At 40.2% G+C, this 20019-nt stretch overlaps 1 protein-coding gene across 3 annotated transcripts in view; it reads right to left on the minus strand.

Annotated features, from left to right (window-relative positions):
• mdga1 (MAM domain containing glycosylphosphatidylinositol anchor 1) overlaps positions 1–20019 on the minus strand; it is a 133757-nt gene that overhangs the window by 22917 nt on the left and 90821 nt on the right. For 2 of the 3 annotated variants that reach the window (XM_028402469.1, XM_028402467.1), the window contains exons 7-14: positions 17516–17785; positions 15084–15413; positions 14127–14426; positions 9032–9298; positions 8786–8934; positions 2495–2675; positions 2329–2352; positions 83–235 (exon numbers count right to left, since the gene is read on the minus strand). In XM_028402469.1, the coding sequence (XP_028258270.1) occupies positions 83–235; positions 2329–2352; positions 2495–2675; positions 8786–8934; positions 9032–9298; positions 14127–14426; positions 15084–15413; positions 17516–17785 (1674 nt within the window). The remainder of the gene's footprint in view (positions 1–82; positions 236–2328; positions 2353–2494; positions 2676–8785; positions 8935–9031; positions 9299–14126; positions 14427–15083; positions 15414–17515; positions 17786–20019) is intronic. The other variant, XM_028402468.1, reaches the window with a different exon arrangement.

Genomic DNA, 20019 nt, shown 5'->3' on the forward strand with positions numbered 1-20019 from the left:
AGTATGTGGACATGTATGCACTTTTACACGTTTTATTCTTTATGTTTTTTTAATTTTCTAAATACTTTTGAATGTTCCTTACCTTCCTTGGTTCCACTGCGGTCAGTATCGGGGCCAGTGTTGGGAGATCGCTTGGGATTCTGTGTCAGGTGATTCTGTCTCGTCCAGTCAAAGACATCAGTCCGGTCTTGTGAGAAACCACAGATCCGCTCATCCTCGAAACCACACACATGGTCTGAGATGTGTCCGTGTGTGTGTGTGGGTGTGTAGAGGGAAAAAAAATAAAAGAGAAAAACACATTAAATCAGTGACATGTCAGGTAAGCAAAATGCTGGTGACATAACCTGCTTTTCTTTTCTTCTTTTTTTTCAGCCACCTTTCCGAGGATATAAATTGCAACAATTTGGGTCTACAATGACCTCTGCAATATGCACTTCAAATCAGATAACCAGGCAATTACTGGCAAAATGATAGGCACAATGTAGGAGGCATGGTGTATAATACAATCCTATAAGTGCAATCCACACCTGAGTCTGATGTATGACTCCTACAGGCAGAAACAAATAAAGGCATATATAATATGATATGTTAAAAAAGAGATAAACAAAACAATCAAATCAAAGTGTTTTGTTAAAACATGATATGCAACCTAAGGATAACAGCTATAACAACTAACAACTATTTGTACATTATTACATGATCAGCTCAATGCTGTTAGTGAAGGAAACAGGAGGGAAGGATAGAAAGAAAATCAAAGTCCTTTAATGGACTTAGTATACAGTGTTAGAGTGGACCACGGAGACATACTGCTTTCTCAGGGAAATTCAGAACCCAAGGACAGCCTCTAACATATGTTATTGTCTGAAGTTAAGGATCAAAGTTTGCTTTGACTCATGTCCCACACATAAACCAATTAGATAAGAATACACTGTTTGACATGTCCAACACTCAGGTTAGGAAAAACACAAACCCACATGATCAAAAAGAAAAAAAAAGAAAAAGACTGCAACTAGATGACTCAAGTTGATGAAAGGAATTCACTCATATTTTTTTCTATTTCCATCTAAGTGCTACGGTTCACTACACATTCATTGCACAATCTGACATGCCTCAAATTGACCTGTCTGACACAGATTGAGACCAAGATTTTATTAGAGCCATCTTTCTCAGTGTGACATGCAATTCACTTACACAGTCATTTCTGCAGAGTATAGTGGAGTGTTTAATTGTGTTGCAAAGAATTACACACATAGACTCATCTGCACAGTTAGAAGATTGTGACTGAATATAATCCGCAGTGTTTAATATGATTTTAATTCAACAAATAATCTCTTAGAGAAGCTTTTAATGTTTAGTGCTCCCTTTTATGTGTTTTGATATTGTCACATAACTAATGAAGGAATTATAAAACATGCCTTTAGGTTTGTCATCCTTGATGTTGATGTCTCTTGTTAAGCAAGATAAAGGAGTTTCTCTCCATGGTGTTGTCACCTTCATTAGCCCATCTGGAGGGCTCTGTCATTATCAGAGACTCACTAAACAAATGAAAATTGAGCCAAGAAAGTATAACAACAGCCATCTAAAACCATCCAAGCTGACAGCATGAGTGAAAGCTTCCCGGACACGCACACCACCCGCTGCAGATGCATATGGCTTGTGCTACCCACAAGAACGGCTTGTGTGTACTGCTTTGTTTCAGGGAGCTAATCTATTACTATTCACACCCTGCTCCACTACATGCGCTGCTTTCAATTTGCACTGTTGTTCTCGCAGTCTGTTCCAATCTGCTGTTGTTTTAATTGCCTCACCCTGGCAGAGCCAACTAACAGTCTTGCCAGAAAAATGCTGCGTGTCTCTTAATGAAGAAAACAGACAACATTCAATTGACTGAGGAAGAGACAGGAATGGGAAGAAAGGGGATGAGTGGCAGGGAGAGAACAGGAGTCAGTGAAAAAGAGCAATGAAGAAGAAGAAAGAGGGGTCTGACAGAGAGGAAGAAAGCACAAATTAACGGTGCAATGTAAGGTAAAGTAATTATAAAGTAGGTCTGAGCATGAAGGACATATACACTATTTTAAACCAGTCTAATATAAACAACATCATATTCTACAATCACAGCCACTTACATCCAAGCCAACAAAATAACAACAGCCAAAACTGGTTCTGAGCCAACGTTGTGCTAACACTGCTCACTGAAAACATGCTGAAATAGCTGCTAAATACAAATCGAATACAAAGCGAATATACCTCCCTTTCATCAATCAGGTCACAACAGCAAGTTCAAGACTGGAAAATGTGGAAAAGCAGAAAAGGGTAGTGAGGTCTCACCTGAAGGTCTTGGGTAGGTGTAGGCTGTTAAAAAAATGAAAATAAAATTGATTACCACTCAAATATTGACAATTTCCTGCTTTGGCCCTGCTCTGTATGAAGTATATAAGCAGATATTATAACGATGAGTTAAAAAAAAAACATGTAGGCTTTTAAAGGAACTCACGCTCTGAATACTGGATGATTCGACTGATATAGTCCCCGGTGCTGTAGGTGGTGATAGGGGCCAGGCGTACTTCATAGGATAGAGGGATCCTCAAGTCTGCTATGGTGTGGGACATCAGCACACCCTTTTCTGGCTCCTTACCCTTCAGGTCTATTTGCTTTGAAAGCAAGTTCTGCTTGTTCTACAGTCATACAGGAAAACACGGACACAAGCAGAAAAAAGGCAAAGAGAAAAGTTAAGATATGCTCAAATATAGCTTTCTCCATGGGTGTATTCCTTCATTTCTTTTAGCACACAGCCGTTGACTTTACGTCTTTACACACTTTCACTTTACGCTTTGACACTGATTTTTTTTTTTTTTTAACAGAGGTCATCAGAGAGAAAACTCACAGCCGCTAACAGCTCTCAGCTCATCATCCATCTCGAGGGTTTTCACAGGAAAAGTAATTGCTCCTACGACGTAACACTATATACTCCCAGCAATTAAATATAAACAGGCCAACAAGATCAAAATCAACGTAAGGAAGGGCTCAATTTATTTTGGCAAAAATATTTTCAAATATATGTGAAACACCTTATCAATGCTCTATTTGGAATGTGCTGTAAAGGCAGTAATCATCTATGCGTAGTCAGGTAAGTAGGCCTATTTATCACTATATTAGCAAATCTTTTCTGTGCATGCTTTCTCTCATCTCCACTTAAGACATACTGGTGGTACTTCTGGGCATAGAGCCAGTTTACCTTCCTCAGAACTTGGATAAAACATGTCTTGAATTGCAGGTTTTCAGTCTCATGTATATTTATCCTAAACAAACTCAGCCAGGCGCATTGTTATATTGTCTTCTCACTAAATAAATTGAACAACAGCAAAGAGTAGACAACACCACAATCTGTTCCTGAATATTCGCACTAAGTGTAATGTACTGTAAGTCAGTAATTGGTACTTGCAGAAATGCAACATGTCTGAGTCATATAAAGTCCACAACAACCTTAAACTGACTAAAGAAGCTGCTAATAATGAAAATGAAAATGATGCTAGTCCAGTTGTTGTCTCCAACTTTTTAGGTTAAGTTAGGAGTTTTTTTTTTTTTTAGTACCACATTTAATAGGGCTATTGCTGTGTTATTCCACCCACGGAGAGAGGGATCCATTAGCTGTGTATCTGCCTCTGATCCCAGCTACTTAAAGACCTGACAGTGAGCTCAATCTAATGCATTAGGTCAGCCACTCCACCATAACAACTTAGTACACCCACAGCCTGCCATTATCAGGTAAGGCATGCAGCAGAGGTGTGTGTGTGTGCATCTGTGTGCTGCACCTTAAACGGTCACTGAGGTTTTCTGCACATAATATGTTCAAAGACACATTTTCTATCATTTATCATTAATTTGGATACAGAATCTCCCAGAAGTCACATTACATGTTTTTAAATTATAAATCACACTAAAAGATGAATATAAAGTTACATAGATATATCTCTATATATAGATAAAAAGGCCTAAATGTCTTTGCATGTGCCTTGAATCCAAATACTTAAGAGTCAGTGATGGATCTCATAACACTCCCTGTAAATGCTACAGCACTGTATGCTCAATAATATGCTCCGCGTTCCCTCCCTGACACTCACGTTGAGCTGTGCTCTTCCCATTGCACGTCTACTTACCAACACAAATTGAAACTCAGCTACACTGAGCTGATCATTTTTATTGACAAGACCACGGTGGCTCCTGGCTGGGCTGCCAAGAATTTGGTATGCCTCCAATTACTGTGCAAGTCCCTCATGGCAGCCACTGCCCAGTCCCTTCAAGTGTGTGCTCGGCAACATGTTTGGAATGAAATCTGTTCTTCCTCACCAGGCGCTTTGCCACTAATGGCTGTTCAAGCTCAGTTTCTCAGTGCCATTCTGGCTGTTTCCATTTCGGTTGCTCCAACGTTTCCCCCTCACTTGCCAATCCTACAAGACCAGTCTCCTGCCACCTAGGCAATGCAGGCTAAATTATTGTTTTCCTAATGCTAAACCACACTTTCTCCCACTAAATAATACAGAACTGTAATGATATGTCTTACTGGTGTCACAAAAAAAACAGTTTATTGAAGATGTTTCTGTGCTAATCAGGTGGCTTCTTCAGGTTGTGATTATGTTTACAGTCACTTTGAGTGTTGCTGTAATACTTATGACATACACATGCATGCATTGTACATTCTGTACTATTTCACACTGCAGCAGTTACGTAGTAAAATGAATTGTGTCCTTTTTAACACCAACTTACGCTCACATTCAGCCATATAAACATTTACACACTGCTCATGCGGCATGTGCATAATTATGTGGAATATAGCAGGAAAAAAGCTACGCTCATGTAAAATGCATCAAGTGTGTTAGCGGCAAAAGATGAGATAATGCTGAGGAACTGAGCTTCAGAAACAAATGCCCTCTTCTTGAATGGGTAAAATCTGCAGTATGCACATGCAGATTTGTTTTGTTAGTTTACATAGTGTTAGGAAGATGTCTGGACTAAGCATTTACACAAATGACACACATTCATAGTGTGGACAAAGAAACACACACTGGATCAATGAGCTGCTGAAGTGTGTCTCAGAGGAATTCGGCTGCTCCTACTACAGGTTAAAGCCTCTGTCTTCCCACCTCAGTCTCTGTGTGCTTCTCTCAGTTGGTGGACATGACGTGTGTGTGTGTGTGTTTAAGTGAAGTGGAAAGGGGGAATAAAGAAAGTGAAAGATAGGCAGCGTGTACAGAGGAGACCAACAGAGGGAGACAGTCAAAGTGACAGCAGTGAGTGACATTTTTAGAGATGGAGAGAGGTGGCTGGTTGATAAGTCTGATATGGAGGTCCATCACCCTCTTTTTGACATGTGTGTATGTGTAAGTGAACATTTTCAGCTGTGTCTCCATCACACTGTCAACAACAACACAACAAGGTAAAGAATGTGTGAAAGAGGGTGAGAGGAAGGGAAGCGGCCATGAGATAAAAAAACACAAATGCACAATGATGTGTGAGAGGCAGCAAGAGAGGAGACATCTTCATCAAACAATAAGGAGTATGAGGTTAATATCTCTATTATCCTCTATTAGGGAATCCGTCTTATGACTGATCCAACTTGAACTGACACTGGATATGAAAAGGAAAGCTGTGAATGTGCACTGCATAGTTACACTTGCATAAATCCATGTGCTCTTTCTGTGTTTTTGTATGTGTATACACAAAAAATAAAACAAAAATAAAAAAATCTGCATAGTTGGGCTGGTTAAATAAATTATTCATAAATTTGATTTAATGTACAATTCTAATTCATCATGAATATTTGTAATCTCTCATATATATGATAATAGGAATGTGTGTTTGCACAGGAGTGCTTTGCATGGCTGTGTGCGACTTTGTCTCAAAGTGTAGAAACAAACAGAGAGCTGTTATTATATAGGGGCAGATCAGCTGTGTAACGTCTCCAAGATAACACACTGAGGTGCTGCTGAGGTGCAAAGACTAGTAGAAGTTCGATAAGTACGGGAAAATACGGTGGATACGGTGCAATTAGAAGTGGTGCAATGGAAACTAGTTAATAATTGCACCACAAGGGATGGTCATTGTTTCAATCAAGGCCACAGGCAGGAAGAATAGCAGCATGGCAGAAAATGCCGAGACACTTATGCTTTTTGCATCTCTATTTATGGAATGCTTTAATCTGCTGTGATAGCTCCTCTGGCTCAGTTTGTTGAAACGGAAGCAAAGGTAGTATAAAGGTGTTCTTCATCAGCCACATTACATAACAATCTCTGTCTAAAAGGGATTGATACTTTGTTAAAAGATACACTGCAGCCTCACTGTCCCTCATAAAGAAGGTAAATATGAATCATGGCTATAATATTTACATGATGATCCCCTAAAAGAATATGTGTAGGAAGTACAGATATAAATTAGAGAGGCTAACGACAAAATACCTGAAGAAACTATCTGCACTAAGCAACACAAGGTTTTGTAAATCAGCAGAAAAGTAAAAAATATCACATATTAATTAAGTCTTGCAAATTAAGCATAAGGATGCAAAAAGAAGGTCTGTCAACTCTATTAATTCCTACGCAGGCGGGGAAAAACCCTGCAGGGGGAGCGAAACGGAATTAAGAAGTGAAAAGTGGGATTTCACAGCTTGTCAAAACATGTAGACAGGCAGGCACACAGGAATGAACATGCTGTTTGCATTCAGATAAATGTATTTAAGAGCAATTACGATGTGAACAACCTTACTCATCATCGAAATGTAAGCTGAAGCATATGGCTGAAGTCGGAGTCATGCGCTCAGACCTTCACTAAAGAGCGCTGCTCTACATGAACTGATCTGAGTCCTCTTTCATCCCCCTCTGTGTCTGCATGTCTCCCCTGGGACCCCACATCATTTTGTATGTGCTAAAAAGATAGAGTGTCAAGGCGTTAAAAGGATGAGCTGGAGAAACTGTTGCAGAAATAGATGGGTTGTGAAATTGAGATGGTATTACATTTGAATGTTCTCATACTCTATTTAATAGTCGAGAGGACCAGTGAGATTTGCTGTTTTTCTTTAATTTGCATCGTATTTCTCTCTTTTGCCCCCTCTTATTCGCTTCCTCCTTCCCTCTCTGCCTCTGCTTCTCATTGTGTTTTTCGCTCTCCTTAACTGCTGCATACGTAAACCATACAATTACAAAAGCATGAAATTAAATTAAAGTTTAACAACGTTTAAGAAACCTTAAAATGCCACTTAATGCAACTCATTATTTTAACACTCAGAGCCTAACAACTTGCAGCAACTATTTATCAGAGCTATTTCAGCTGCCTCAGTTCACCCAGCATTAAATGCCATTAAGTTTGCACTTATAATGCAGCACCTGAGAGCAGGAAAATGGAAAGCAAGAGCAAAAACAGAGAGAGAGCAAGTGATGTAAAGAGAGAGGGAGAACTAAGTGGAAACACAGCAGAGAGAGACTGTAAAAAAGAGAAAGAAAAAGAAAGGAGGTGGGGAGTGAAATAATGAGACACAGCAGAAAGAGAGAGGACAAAGGAGAGGGAGAGTGAGAGTGTTAGAGACCTGGTGCCTGCACTCTGATGCACATGCTCCTGTGAAGACCAGATCTTATTTCCTGTCTCTCTGAAGAATCATACTTAATAAGGTAAGCAGCCAAGTCTTAAAGTAGGAGGGGAATTAGCTATTCATCTGCACAAAACAAGCTGGCAGACTCTTCATTCCCTCTGTTTCACTGTCTCTCTTTCTCTCACACATGCACAAACACCATACACACCCTCAGTCACATGTGTATAAATCACTATTATTCACTTCTCACGTCTTCTCAAGCCCAGTACTCTATGAATAGATGTGTGAAACATAAACAGAAGGTGGATGCTCTCATGGGGCACCATCCCACTGCATATCTTACCAGTTTACTGGTGGAAAATATAAGGGGATTGCAACAGGTTAGGTTTTAAGAGGCTACCATGGTAATTCTGTGTTGGTGCCTGAGAGACTAATTCAACACCCTGCACTGGGGTGTGAAAATAAAGTCACATCAATGCATGTCAAATACCTGATGGCAGGCTAAAACACGAAACTATCTTTTAAAATGTAGCCTCTGAGCTGAAATGACAGAAGAGGCCAGGTGTTGTTAGGTTGTGTTTAAAAGATAATAAACTGTTGCCAGTCTAACTCTTGCAGATTCAGACAGCTAAGAAATTACTGGTGAAAAGTTGAAATGATGTTCTTCATTGTGTTGTAACCTTCTGTGAATGAATAGAGTTCTTTCAAAGTGGTCTTTCCTTCAAGAAACAGACCAATTTCTGTAATATCTTTACTATTTTTGATACATATCTTGTAAAAAGGTAAGAGAGGAGAGGAGAGGAGAGGAGAGGAGAGGAGAGGAGAGGAGAGGAGAGGAGAAGAGAGATGTTTTGTTCATTCACTGCGGGTGTCTATTGATTGATTCCACATCCCTGACACTCCCCAAGCTCATAAAGCCCCATGTTTACTTAGCATGCAAACCTTACTTCATACAGACTTGTGCGTGTGTGTATTCTTGTCTATAGAAGTTGTGTGCCTGTTCTGTCAAGGTAATACTTACAAACAAAGGCAGAGACTAAAGTTTGCCTTGGTTTAATCCAAACTGATCAATGTCAGTCTCATACTTCATTAACAACATCAGTGTGATCCTGTTTGGCAGACCATATACATACCTGTAATCCAGACTGCATGAATATTTCAAATATGTTTGTGTGTGTGTGTGCAGGGGTCCGCATCAGAATACTTTACCTTTCGGACATTAATCCAGTAGCCTATGATTCGATCTGTGGCCTCTGGATCTCTCTGTGTCCACTGCAGGTTGTAAGAATAGTTGTTTCCTTTCAGGATCCGGACTGGGTTGGGCGTATCAAAGTAAAACTCTGCATTGTAAGGTTTTGCTGGGATAGAATGAGACAGGGAGAAAAATAGTGTTTTAGAAGAGAGAGATTTCAAAGATGGATGGATGCAGATGTTGTACAGCACGATTTCACTCACCAGAGACATTAAATGTACATGTTGATGTCCCTGCACTATTACTGACTCTGCACTCGTAAGTGCCATTGTTTGTTGGTTCCAGTTTAAACTTCAGCTCGGGTGTCTCCTTCAGGTCGGGCATTGGCATGCGGATGAAGTCGCCATTACGGAACCAGCGAATGTCTGTTAGACGAGGAGGGTTTGACCGCAGGACCGCACACCTCAGGGTCACCATCTGAGAGTTCCTAGAACGCACATCCTGATAGACAGGGTCCAGAATGGGAGGGTCTGCAGAAAAAAAAGACCTGTGATGTTTAATACAATCAAAGTCTGTCTACTGAAATGATATTACACACCAAATACTGTGCAAAGCCTCTGTTAGTGTCAGGTTTATTTATATAGCACATTTATAAAGCCAAGGCCTACCAAGTGCTTTACACTAAAATACACACAAAAATACAAACACACCTATAATTCATGTCTCATTTCTCTTTCTACCCATTTTTTTTTCTCTGCAGTGTGAATTTCCTCAAAGCACCAGAAAACATGAGTTTTGACAGATCATCTGACACAGAACAACTGTAATTGCCAGGAGGGATCAAGCATTACAAGGCACAGTCCCATTCCTGCTGCTAACCTATCCTAACCAGTTGTAATTAACCTGTCAGCAGCGATGTGTGGCTCTGTGATAATGACTGACTAGCTACTGTTGCCCTGGGGTCAGCCAAGACACAACACAGCCAAATTACTCTGCCACAAATCACCAGCCAGCTAGTTCACCCCTGGCTAATCATGTAGAAAATAGACAAGATGCTAATAGTGGTGCAGCCGTGCTAACTGTGATGAGATCTGGTGTTAAGGCCCTTGGGGGGGGTTAGACTGCATGACTAGAGCCCCTTATGAATCAAGTTTATCAGACACAGATGCGTAATTATTGTCTAATCTATGTTATGTCTGTAATTTAGACAGATAGGGCATCAGAATGAGCTGCAGTAAGGAGGAGAAAATAGACAGACAGAAAGATAATGTACAATAAAACCAGGGGAGGAGACAGAAACAGAGACAGATTCCCCTATTGTGTTTTTTCAATATGGAAGTCTCTGGGTGACTGACAAAGAAGAGAAGAGAGAGAAGCGAGATTTGCTTTATCTAGTTCTCAAAATTTAAACTTTGCAACTAATCATTTAAAAGGCATCATTTAGATAGTGACGGCAGGTCCTTCATCACCCCAAAATGGCGTGAAACATCTTAAAAACAGAATACATACTAACACCATACAACAAGACTTGTGTTACTCTTACAGTGTTAGTTGGAAGCAGGCAGGTTTATTCTACTGTGTTTAAGCTTTCTGCCTCTCTTGGCCCTTGTCCCAGTCAAACATGGTGTGTGTCAAATCAGTTTAAAATTGAATCAAATGTGACTGGCTGACAAGCCCTGTCATTACATGACCACACACAAGAACAAAAAACTCTTCATATCCAAGTAAAGTAAGTAAAAGTGATTGTGTCCCCTCCATACGTCTTTCTTCTCCTGACATGTAGCTCTATGTCAGCCTTGTAAACTGCCTATGATAAATGTAATTCAGCTGTAACCCAAACTCACTGCAGCTCATTTTTAGAAATGTTTATAAAAACCTACTTAACCTGATTGTAGAAGTAAAGTTGTTCATTTGTTGAAATAGACAGGTATACACAGCCAAACCAAACTGTTGTTTAGAATTGGTTTACCATTCTGAGCTTGCACTCTAGTCTGAGGAACATGGGCAAGCACCTGAATGCTAAAAAGACTGGAAACCACCACAGCATTTAACTTCTCAGCTTCTCAGCATGCGGATACAACAGCCACAAACTACTTTCCTCCTGCTTGTTTTATATTAGCATTTATTGAGTCACTAAACACACACACACACACACACATATATATATATATATATATATATATATATATATATATATATATATATACATATAACCTACTGGAACAACTATACAGACATTCCATGTAAGATGTGGTAGACCGGAGAGTAGAGTGTGTGTGTGTGGTCAGAGGTCATACTGTAATCCTATGGACTGATTAGTGTATGGTCACATTTTCTGAACCACCCCCCTCTTATAGACACACATGTGCATAATGATGACTGAATTTGGAAACAGGTGACAAGGTTAAAGAAAAACAGGCTAACCCAATGTTGATCGAAGTATAGGGAGCAGGGAGGAGAGGAGGCGGAGGTGAGTTGTGAGCAGTTTATAAATCATTCCATCCCCTGTAGAATTTTGTAGGGAAGTTATTTCAATCCCCTACCCTGCCATGTGTATTTATTTTAACAATTGCAAAAGTTTCTGAGCAATTCTGAGACCATAGGTTTCACTTTTTTCAAGCTGTTAAGTTTCTTTAATTTCTGACTTCTTTTTTTTTTATTATTTGATGTTTGGCCTCACGGCACCACACTGCAATGTTTCATAGTCAGAAGTCTATAATCCATGTAAACACACTATCACTATCTGTCTTATCGAATGCAAAATAGATTCCGTCTGCGAATGCAACACTGACCAAGCCAAACATTTACAGTACACAAAAAGAAAATCAATTTACATGAGACAGAGAGAAAGAGAGAGCGGTAATGTGTTTGCGGTGGGTACGAGGTGGGACGATGGTAGAGAGAAACAGCTCTTAAAAAAGACAATGAGGAAGACAAATGACAGAGAAAGTATGGTGTGAAAGTGAGAGAAGTCAGTGATTGAGTATAGGAGGTGGAGAGCGAATGAGAGAATGCGGGATGCAGAAAGAGAATGACAAGACAGAGAGAGGTCTTCTCTCATGGCCAACAGTTAGCTGATTGATGATGATGAGAATGGCAATGAGGAAGAACAGCCACCTCTCTGGGAGGGGGAAAAAAAAGAAGACTTGGCAAGTAAGGAAGTGATACAAGGCAAAAAAGGAAGTGGGAGAGGCGAGACTGGCAAGAATCTGTAAATCCGCTTAATTAAAAAAAATGATGGGATTTTTTTTCCAGACATTGATTAAATGTGACGGAAAACAAATGGGGGGAAGAAAGATGTGTGTTTGCATGCCTTTAGCTATAGCATCTCTGCCCTAATAGACTCTACCACTCCCTTCTGGTCTCCTGTGCCATCGGGTGCAGTGACCACAGCAGCAGAGCTCTCAGTTGTGAAGTGAAGCCTCACAACTTCTTGTTTTCCAACACAATACATGCACATGCACAGATGCTCATCAGAACTGAATAATGTGCAACGCTTTTATTAACACCTCATCATGCTCTTCCCCTCTCCTTCCACCACATCCCCCAAACCGTGCTTCCCTCTTTCAAGCTCCCTCTTAACCCCATTTCTCACTCTTGGTCCTGCTCATGTATCTGTCTCATTGCTCACTTGCTTTCTGTGTCCGTAGTGGGCTGGCCACCTGGTCCATTAATCAGAGTTGGCCAGTGAGGACAGCAGAGCTGACAGAGTGTTGCCCTTCCACCCTGCATGAGCAAGCCCTGCAGATCTTTCTTAAAGAGGAGCAGAGAGGAGGAAAGAGGAGGAGAGGAGGTCTGTATCTATCAGCTGTGTCAGAATAGGAAATTACTCCTACACTTTGCCTTCAAAAAGAGGAAGAGCCTTTTTCTAAGTTTTAGTTAATAGCAGATCATTGCCCGGATACATACTTGATGCTGAATCCACAAAGATAAAGAATCCCCCTTCCATTTTTCTTTGTCGGCAACAGTTAAATTTTCTCAAAAGATCCATGCCATGCATGCAAGTGCCCAAATATTGGCTTTCCTTACAGTTTTTAATGAAATGTTTCATTTGGGACAGTGTTGCAAAGGCTGAACTTATAACTCTAATAATTAATAATTAATTAATTAATTGAACACCTGTATTTAAAGGCTGTAGAAGATGGAAACATCGGTGTTCTAATGAATCATACACAAACAACAGAAGTAACATTTCTCATTTTAGAAATGAAACATCACCAACTAGAACTTTGAAGTCATCACTTTTCTAAGCTCCTTAACCCTTTACAGTGTAAATTGTTGTACCCCTGAGGGTACCTTGCAGGGTTTTACTGTTTTTAATTGCATCACTACTGAAGTGATGAATATTCTGAACAGCATTGGTATTGGTGATGTCACTTCTACTTCTACGTATATTTTTAAGATGTTCAAAATGTGTGCTGTGGTGCTGAGGAGATACCCTTCCCTTAAACCAGCCTGTCTTTACCAGGAAAATATATGATGCTGATATTTCAGAAAGTGAAAAACTTAAACAGTCAGCAGCTTAACAGACCACTAGCCAACTTAAAACAGAATAAATAAAACAGTTGATAGCTGATGGTTCTGAGGAAAGCTTGCTTTAGCTTTCACAGTTAGATGTTAAGTTAAAGAGTATCACTTAGCACTGATGAGTCACAATGCAAGTTAAAGTACATAATCCCACGGGAAGTAAAGAAGTTATTGAAATCATTTTATTAAAAGTCAGATCATATTCCTTCCTCAAGGCCCATCCTCTGGGGGTTTATAATGACAGAGCTGGGTAAAGTGCTCACAGAGGTAAAAGGGTAAGTTTAAAGATAACAGCCTTCAAGCTGAGGCATGCCTGAGTCCTTTTTCACTTTACGCTCTTTACATTACAATAAATATACTATATTTAGAAGGTATAGTTTTGAGAAATGTGCTAACATTATGCCATTACTGAGGGTGCGGTAAAAGACAAGTGGTGATTTAATGGCACTTAACCCAGAGCCACAAAGAAAGCTTTTACTCATAGCTTTGAAAAGGTGACTAGAAGGAACTCAACTTTAAATAACACCTAATGTGCCAGCTGTTCAATCAATATCCTAGAATACTCTTCATAACATTATAATCATTTATAATGCATCACAACAGGATTTTACTGCCACTACTTCGTGTTGCTACTGCTGCCCTGATCAGTTTAAATTTACATAACAACAATGTGCATATTATTCTCGTTTATCTTAGTAATGCAACAGTGTTGGTATCAGAAAGCAGAATCTGGGCATATTACACCAAACTGCACAGAAGATTGTCTCGGTGTATGAACCCCTCACCCCTGCCTCAGTTTATCAGTCAAAGTGTTTGTTGACCCACACTTACACTGTACATTGAGCTGGACCTGTGCTTCTCTGCGTTTGATGTTGAGCCCGTTGTATGGAGCAGTCTGGCACCGGTATGCCCCCATCATGTCCCGGCTGACATTCTTTAGCCTCAAGCGGCCATCAGGCGTCTCCACCATGGGTGCCCCCGATGGCATTAGCAGGTCCTTCTCTGTCCGTGACCACAGTATTGGTGGACGCGGCTTGCCATCTCCTACCAAGCACACCAGCTCAGCATTTCCTCCTTCTCGCACACTTACTATCTGACCCCCTTGTGGAACTGATAGCACTGGAGGAGAAACTGAAAGCAAGAAAAAGACAATGTAAAAAAGGAAAGTAAAGAATCTCATACACTGTTGATTGTAAATATCCAGTAAAAAATTGCCATATTTAGAAACATTTAGTTAGCTAAACTAAATGAAACAAAACTAGAAAGAAATCCTTGACGAAGTATAATGAATTCTCCTTGAGGGAAATCTAAGCTTTAATGCAAATGGTAAGAATAACAGAATGAAAAGAAGTTGTACTTTATACAAGAAGTCAAAAGCCAAATGTGAAATATTCGAAAGCAGATTATAGAGACAGAAAAAAAATAGTTGGACTGAAACAACATAAGGCATAAGGTTGAGGTTGAGGTTATATACTGGACAATCACACAACTGGAATGAAACAGGAACTTTGAAAGATTATTGCTTAGAACGAGCTGCTAATATTATAGTTAACCTCACAAAAATACACACACGAACACACCCTCTTTACACCATGCACTGTGTAGAGGCAACAGTGCAACAAAGAGGTGAGATGCATTTAGAAAAGGAGGAATAGATATACTGTCTGAGGGAAATGCTGTGGTTGCCACCAACATTTTTTAATGCCACTTATCAGCTAAAAAAACACATTGATGTACAGCTGTAATATTTACAGCAGACAGATATGGAATGAAAAGGAAGAATCTCACCACTGTTCTGGGAGATGTTGACATCCACTCGAAGCTCTGGCACCCTGCTGCCGGGAAAGTTCACCACACAACTGTAAGTGGCCAGGTCTCTGAACTTCATGTCCACTATCTCCAAGCTGCTAGTGCCGGGTGCCATGTCTGGGTCGCTGCGCAGTAAAATCAGACTATCCGAATTGAAGACCGGTGCGCCGTTCTTGTACCAGGTGTAATTGACTTTGTCTTGTGGGGTGGCATCAACGTGGCAGGACAGCTTGAGGTCACGACCCATCTGGATGGTCTCACTGTCCTTGTTAGAGTCAGGTGTAATTTGGAATGTCAGGTTGTTCATTGCTGTGTGTGGTCATAGTGGGATGAAGAGAGAGAGGAGAGAAGAATAAGTCTGAGTGTATTGTGATGTGACACACAAATCACCACATAGTTGTTCATCAAAAATGTCAACAAATGTCACACTGTGAATATTTGACGCTAACATAGTGTTGCCCCTTTTATATAAACAACTTTCAGGCTCTTGAAAAACTGTGTCACTGTTTTCTATGCACACATTGTTTTCAGTTTACAAGGTGGTCGTGGGTTCTCTTCCACGCACAGCTTGTTGTAAATCCCACTAACTTCTCAGTGGGAAAGAGATGAGTTTTATATACCCCATCCATAACTCCTGGCATCGTCTTGTGATTTTTCTGTCAGATTTGCTCATGTGTTTCTGTTCTGGGTCCACTTTAAGAAGGATGGCCTCACATTAACTTAAAGCACTATAATGCTGAAATCCTTTCTGAATCAAAGACGTGTCCACTGCCACACTTGGGATGGTGTGAGTTCCTTCTCTGAAAAGCTGGCTTAAGTTTGCTCGAAAAGTGTCTGTGAAAACAACACAGTATTGTCAGTCTAGAGAAATAAATAAAAAATATGTGGTCTAACTTTTGACTCTTCTTTTGACTGTGAACGCACCGCTCTGCAGATCCTGTGACGTAATGTTTGGATTTTTTTTTATCAGACTTTCTGCTCTTGGGCGAGGGGGGGGCGGGTTGCTGTGGCCAGTCCTGGACAAACTACTATTTGGTATATGCTTAACTTGCAGATCATGGTTCTTACAGTGGACTTATTAAAAATGTTGATAACTTGCCAGGGTTCTTCTATACATTTGTGTACATTTACCATGCCTTTATATCTGTTTAAGAAAGAGTACAGTATTTAAAATTTACTACAGTTTGTAAATTAAGATAAAAATTGATGAAAGACAAAAAAAAGGATATGATGGAATATAAAAGCAATTAAACTAACAGAAGTGGATGTGGAGGAGTGCAGGAGGAAGATGGCTAACACAGAAGGGTAAATGAATGTGCAACATGGTGTGTGAGGCATAAGGAGGGGGCAGAGTGACAAAAAGAAACCAAAGAAAAAGGAAATTGGAGAAGAAAGAAAGAGAGAGAGAGGAAAACGCAAATTGTGAAGGAGGGTGAGACAAAAGGAACGAGATACAGAATAAAATAACAGGGGGATAAGGAGGAGGGGGGAAACAAAATCAAGGACAAAGAGTAACTCTCACACTGTCACATTTAATTTTCAGTTTCAAAGGCTGCGTTTCCCCAACAGATTTCCATGTTGAATACAAAACAGCTCTCTGTTTCCCCACTAAGGGGAGAGACAGGCAGCGAGGAGAAGAGGAGAGCTTGATTTAAACTCCTTTCGAGCTTGTTAACAAGATACTTGGGTGGAGCCATGGATGTGAAACAGTGACCATACGGTTAACAGGAGCCTGCGACTTTACCTGTGTGTGCATTCATGCATACGTGCCTCCCCCATACATGCAGACCCCTTCCTCCACATACTCACTGTCTGTGAGTGTGTGTCTCTTTCAGCATCTTGCCACCTGCGCTGGTGTGACAATGCGTTCAGGCCCATTAAGCTAACAGGAGAAACCCATCCAGCATACGCTCTCCACAGTGTTAACTAACAGAAGAGACTGTCGCTAATTGCTTCCACTCCAGTCTAACTAATTGGAGTGAATAAAGATGATTAAAGGGGCTAAAAATAGCCGGAGGGGGGGAGAGAATGGAAGGCTTCTGCTTTACCAGCATCGGGAATTACAAAAAAAGCAATACTTAACCCGTCTATTCTGACAAGATTCACACCAGCTCTCTGTAATGATGGATCAGCTGCTCCACATACACACTCACACATGAATACATTTGTACAATCATGGCAGTCAATGAATGAGGTTAGTAAGGACTGAAGAATTTCATTTTCAGTTAAGGGGAATAGTTTTAGCCTTAAGCATTTTATTGAGCTATAGGCTTGGAGTGTGTGTGTGTGTGTGCTTTTACTACATATGTACTGCAGCCCTTTTTTGGTCACAGATAAGTTATTCCCCTGCTTTTTCAAATTCAATCTCTTCACTACTGTACATGAAACAAACAGACACGTGCTGTACTTACACCTGACAACCAGATTGACATTCTTGCGAGCAGGATTTCCAACATTGTTGACTGCCGTGCAGTTGTAGAATCCTGCATCTGCTGCTGTGACAGCTCGCAAGATCAGCGTTGATCCTCGAACTTGGGCACTTAGAGGAAGAGGGCCGGGATAACGTGACCATGTCACTGTGGGCAGCGGGAAACCTGCGGTCACCTCACAGGTTAAGACCACATCCTGCCCAGGATCCACCACCACTGTGTCGTTGACTGACAGTCGGATCATTGGGGGGCCTGAGGGGGCAGACACAGGGGGAGGAAGTGAGAAGAAAGGAAATTATAGTGTTAGGAATATGGGAACAGATATTAGAACACACTGGTGTTGAAGACTTCAATTTCTTTGAGTTGGGTTCCAGGGTTTGACATGTAACAGCAGTAGTTCATTTATATAGCATAATATCAGATTGATGTTGTTCATGCAGGCATGTGTTTTATGAGTGCATAACTGCAAATGCATTTATCACACAATAGTTGTTTGATTGAAGAAAGTAAAGTGTAAACAAAATAGTGTTATTGAGATAAATATCAGCAAAAATCTCAAGGGCAGTTGTCCACGTGAATCAACATTTCACTCTTTGTATCTTGGAATGTGAATGTTTGAACCTTCAGGCTTTTCTCAGTACAATCAGTGTTGATAGTCTAATTCATGTCCCTTGTTCCCTGCTCACCTGGCCATTTCCACTTTCCGTGGCTGACCTAACAAAAAGGTACAAGATGACCCAAAATGCAACTGCAAAGGGACATAGATTGATTGGACCAAAATAGTTTCAAAATAAAAAAGGGCAAAGCAGTTGGAGAGAGGGGCACACACACTACACAGTAAATTACCAAACAGCTGAGGGGTATCAGAGAATAAAAGACAGGGCTGAAGCAGGGTAGGAGGAGGAACACTCCAGTACTGGTGGAAGACCTGTTCCATATAGGTGTAGAGGTCCATGTCAAGTTTTTAACATTAACACTTTTTAAACGATTCAACATGTTCCATATCATGTAGGCGGCAATTCTATTTGCCAAATCTGAAAAAAAAAGTTCCCCCTGTAACTTGCCTCAGGGTGTAAATGTGGGGGACAGGATCATAACATGGGAATAAATAAATACCGTATGTGACCAAAATGTCACCTGTTTAAATCCCTGGAGTGCTTACAAAAATCTTTTTGGTGCTATAGAGTGGAGAGGTTTCCACCTCCCTCACCAGCTACAGTAAAAACACCCTGGGGCAAAGCAGTCAGACCCCAGGTTCTCTGAGGCTGGTCATGAGTTAACCTGTAGTTGTACTGTGCATCTCTCTGGTGTGAATTTGTCTGTGTGTAACAGTATGTCTCACTGTAACTGTATAGCATAGTAACAGCACAAAATGACTGAGAATTAAGTGTTTAACTTAACCTGCCATAACTGCCATATGCAGGCGTGGAAAACATACACACACAATAACTACAAATTCTCAAGTATGCACAGTTGGTTGGAGTTTGCTGGTTTGATAAATTATCTTTATTCAGAAAAAAATGCTAAAAAAAAAGCTAAAGTACAAACTGCAAGCACACACACACACAAAGTTCTCACATTTTAAGATCAAGAAAACCTTCATTTGTCCCACAATAGGGAAATTTCAGTGCTGAAGCTACAGTGGTTTCTATTGGCAGTGTGACTTTATTCCAGCTGTGGATGAATAAAGATGAAAGAATACACTCTCTAATAGGTTGAGATGCTTCATTCCATCTCAGTCAGACATGAACTCCAGTAATAATCATCTGCAGCAACATGTGCCATCTGAGCCAATCACCTTTTTCTGCCAAAACCATTTTCATTGTAGTTCTTCAGAAATTAAAAAGGCCTTGACAGTTTTAAACACATTTTATTTCCTACATTATCATTGGCCCATGAGATTCAACAGGCATTTTAATCACATAGTATTTGGCTTATATGTGAAGGCAAATGTAGGAACGAATTTTAAAAGATGTTCTTCCAATATCAATATTAAGCAACATCTTTCTTCTTCCACTTTAGAGCCTTACGTGTAATGCAGTGTAACGCTTCAAACTCTAAGATTAGGATTACGTATAAGAAAACCTTTAAAACATTATTCCTTCAGTACATACTGTATGTAGTTATGTATTACATACATTAATGTAGTATTTTCTACCGTTGGGAAGCTTTGGGGTACATCAGTTAATGTCCCAGTTTGTGCTTAAACAGACTAACTGCTCAAGCCCAGTGATCTTATGCTCCAGATTTGGATATTTGTTTGTGTTTGATGTCTGATAAGAATGACTGTTTGATTTAATATTATCCTTTTATGCTCATGTTTTTAAGCAAATTGTTCTTGTTGTCTATAAAACATATTTGACTTGTGGGACATACTATGAAAATATGTTAGCGTTTTAAATATTTGAGCATTCTGTTTTACTCTTGTTTAATGGCCTCTAGAGGACAAGATGGAGGAGAATCCAGGCTTTTATCAACCTGAGAGA

Source organism: Parambassis ranga, chromosome 3 (genome assembly GCF_900634625.1).
Source record: "Parambassis ranga chromosome 3, fParRan2.1, whole genome shotgun sequence".
Classification (NCBI taxonomy): domain Eukaryota; kingdom Metazoa; phylum Chordata; class Actinopteri; family Ambassidae; genus Parambassis; species Parambassis ranga.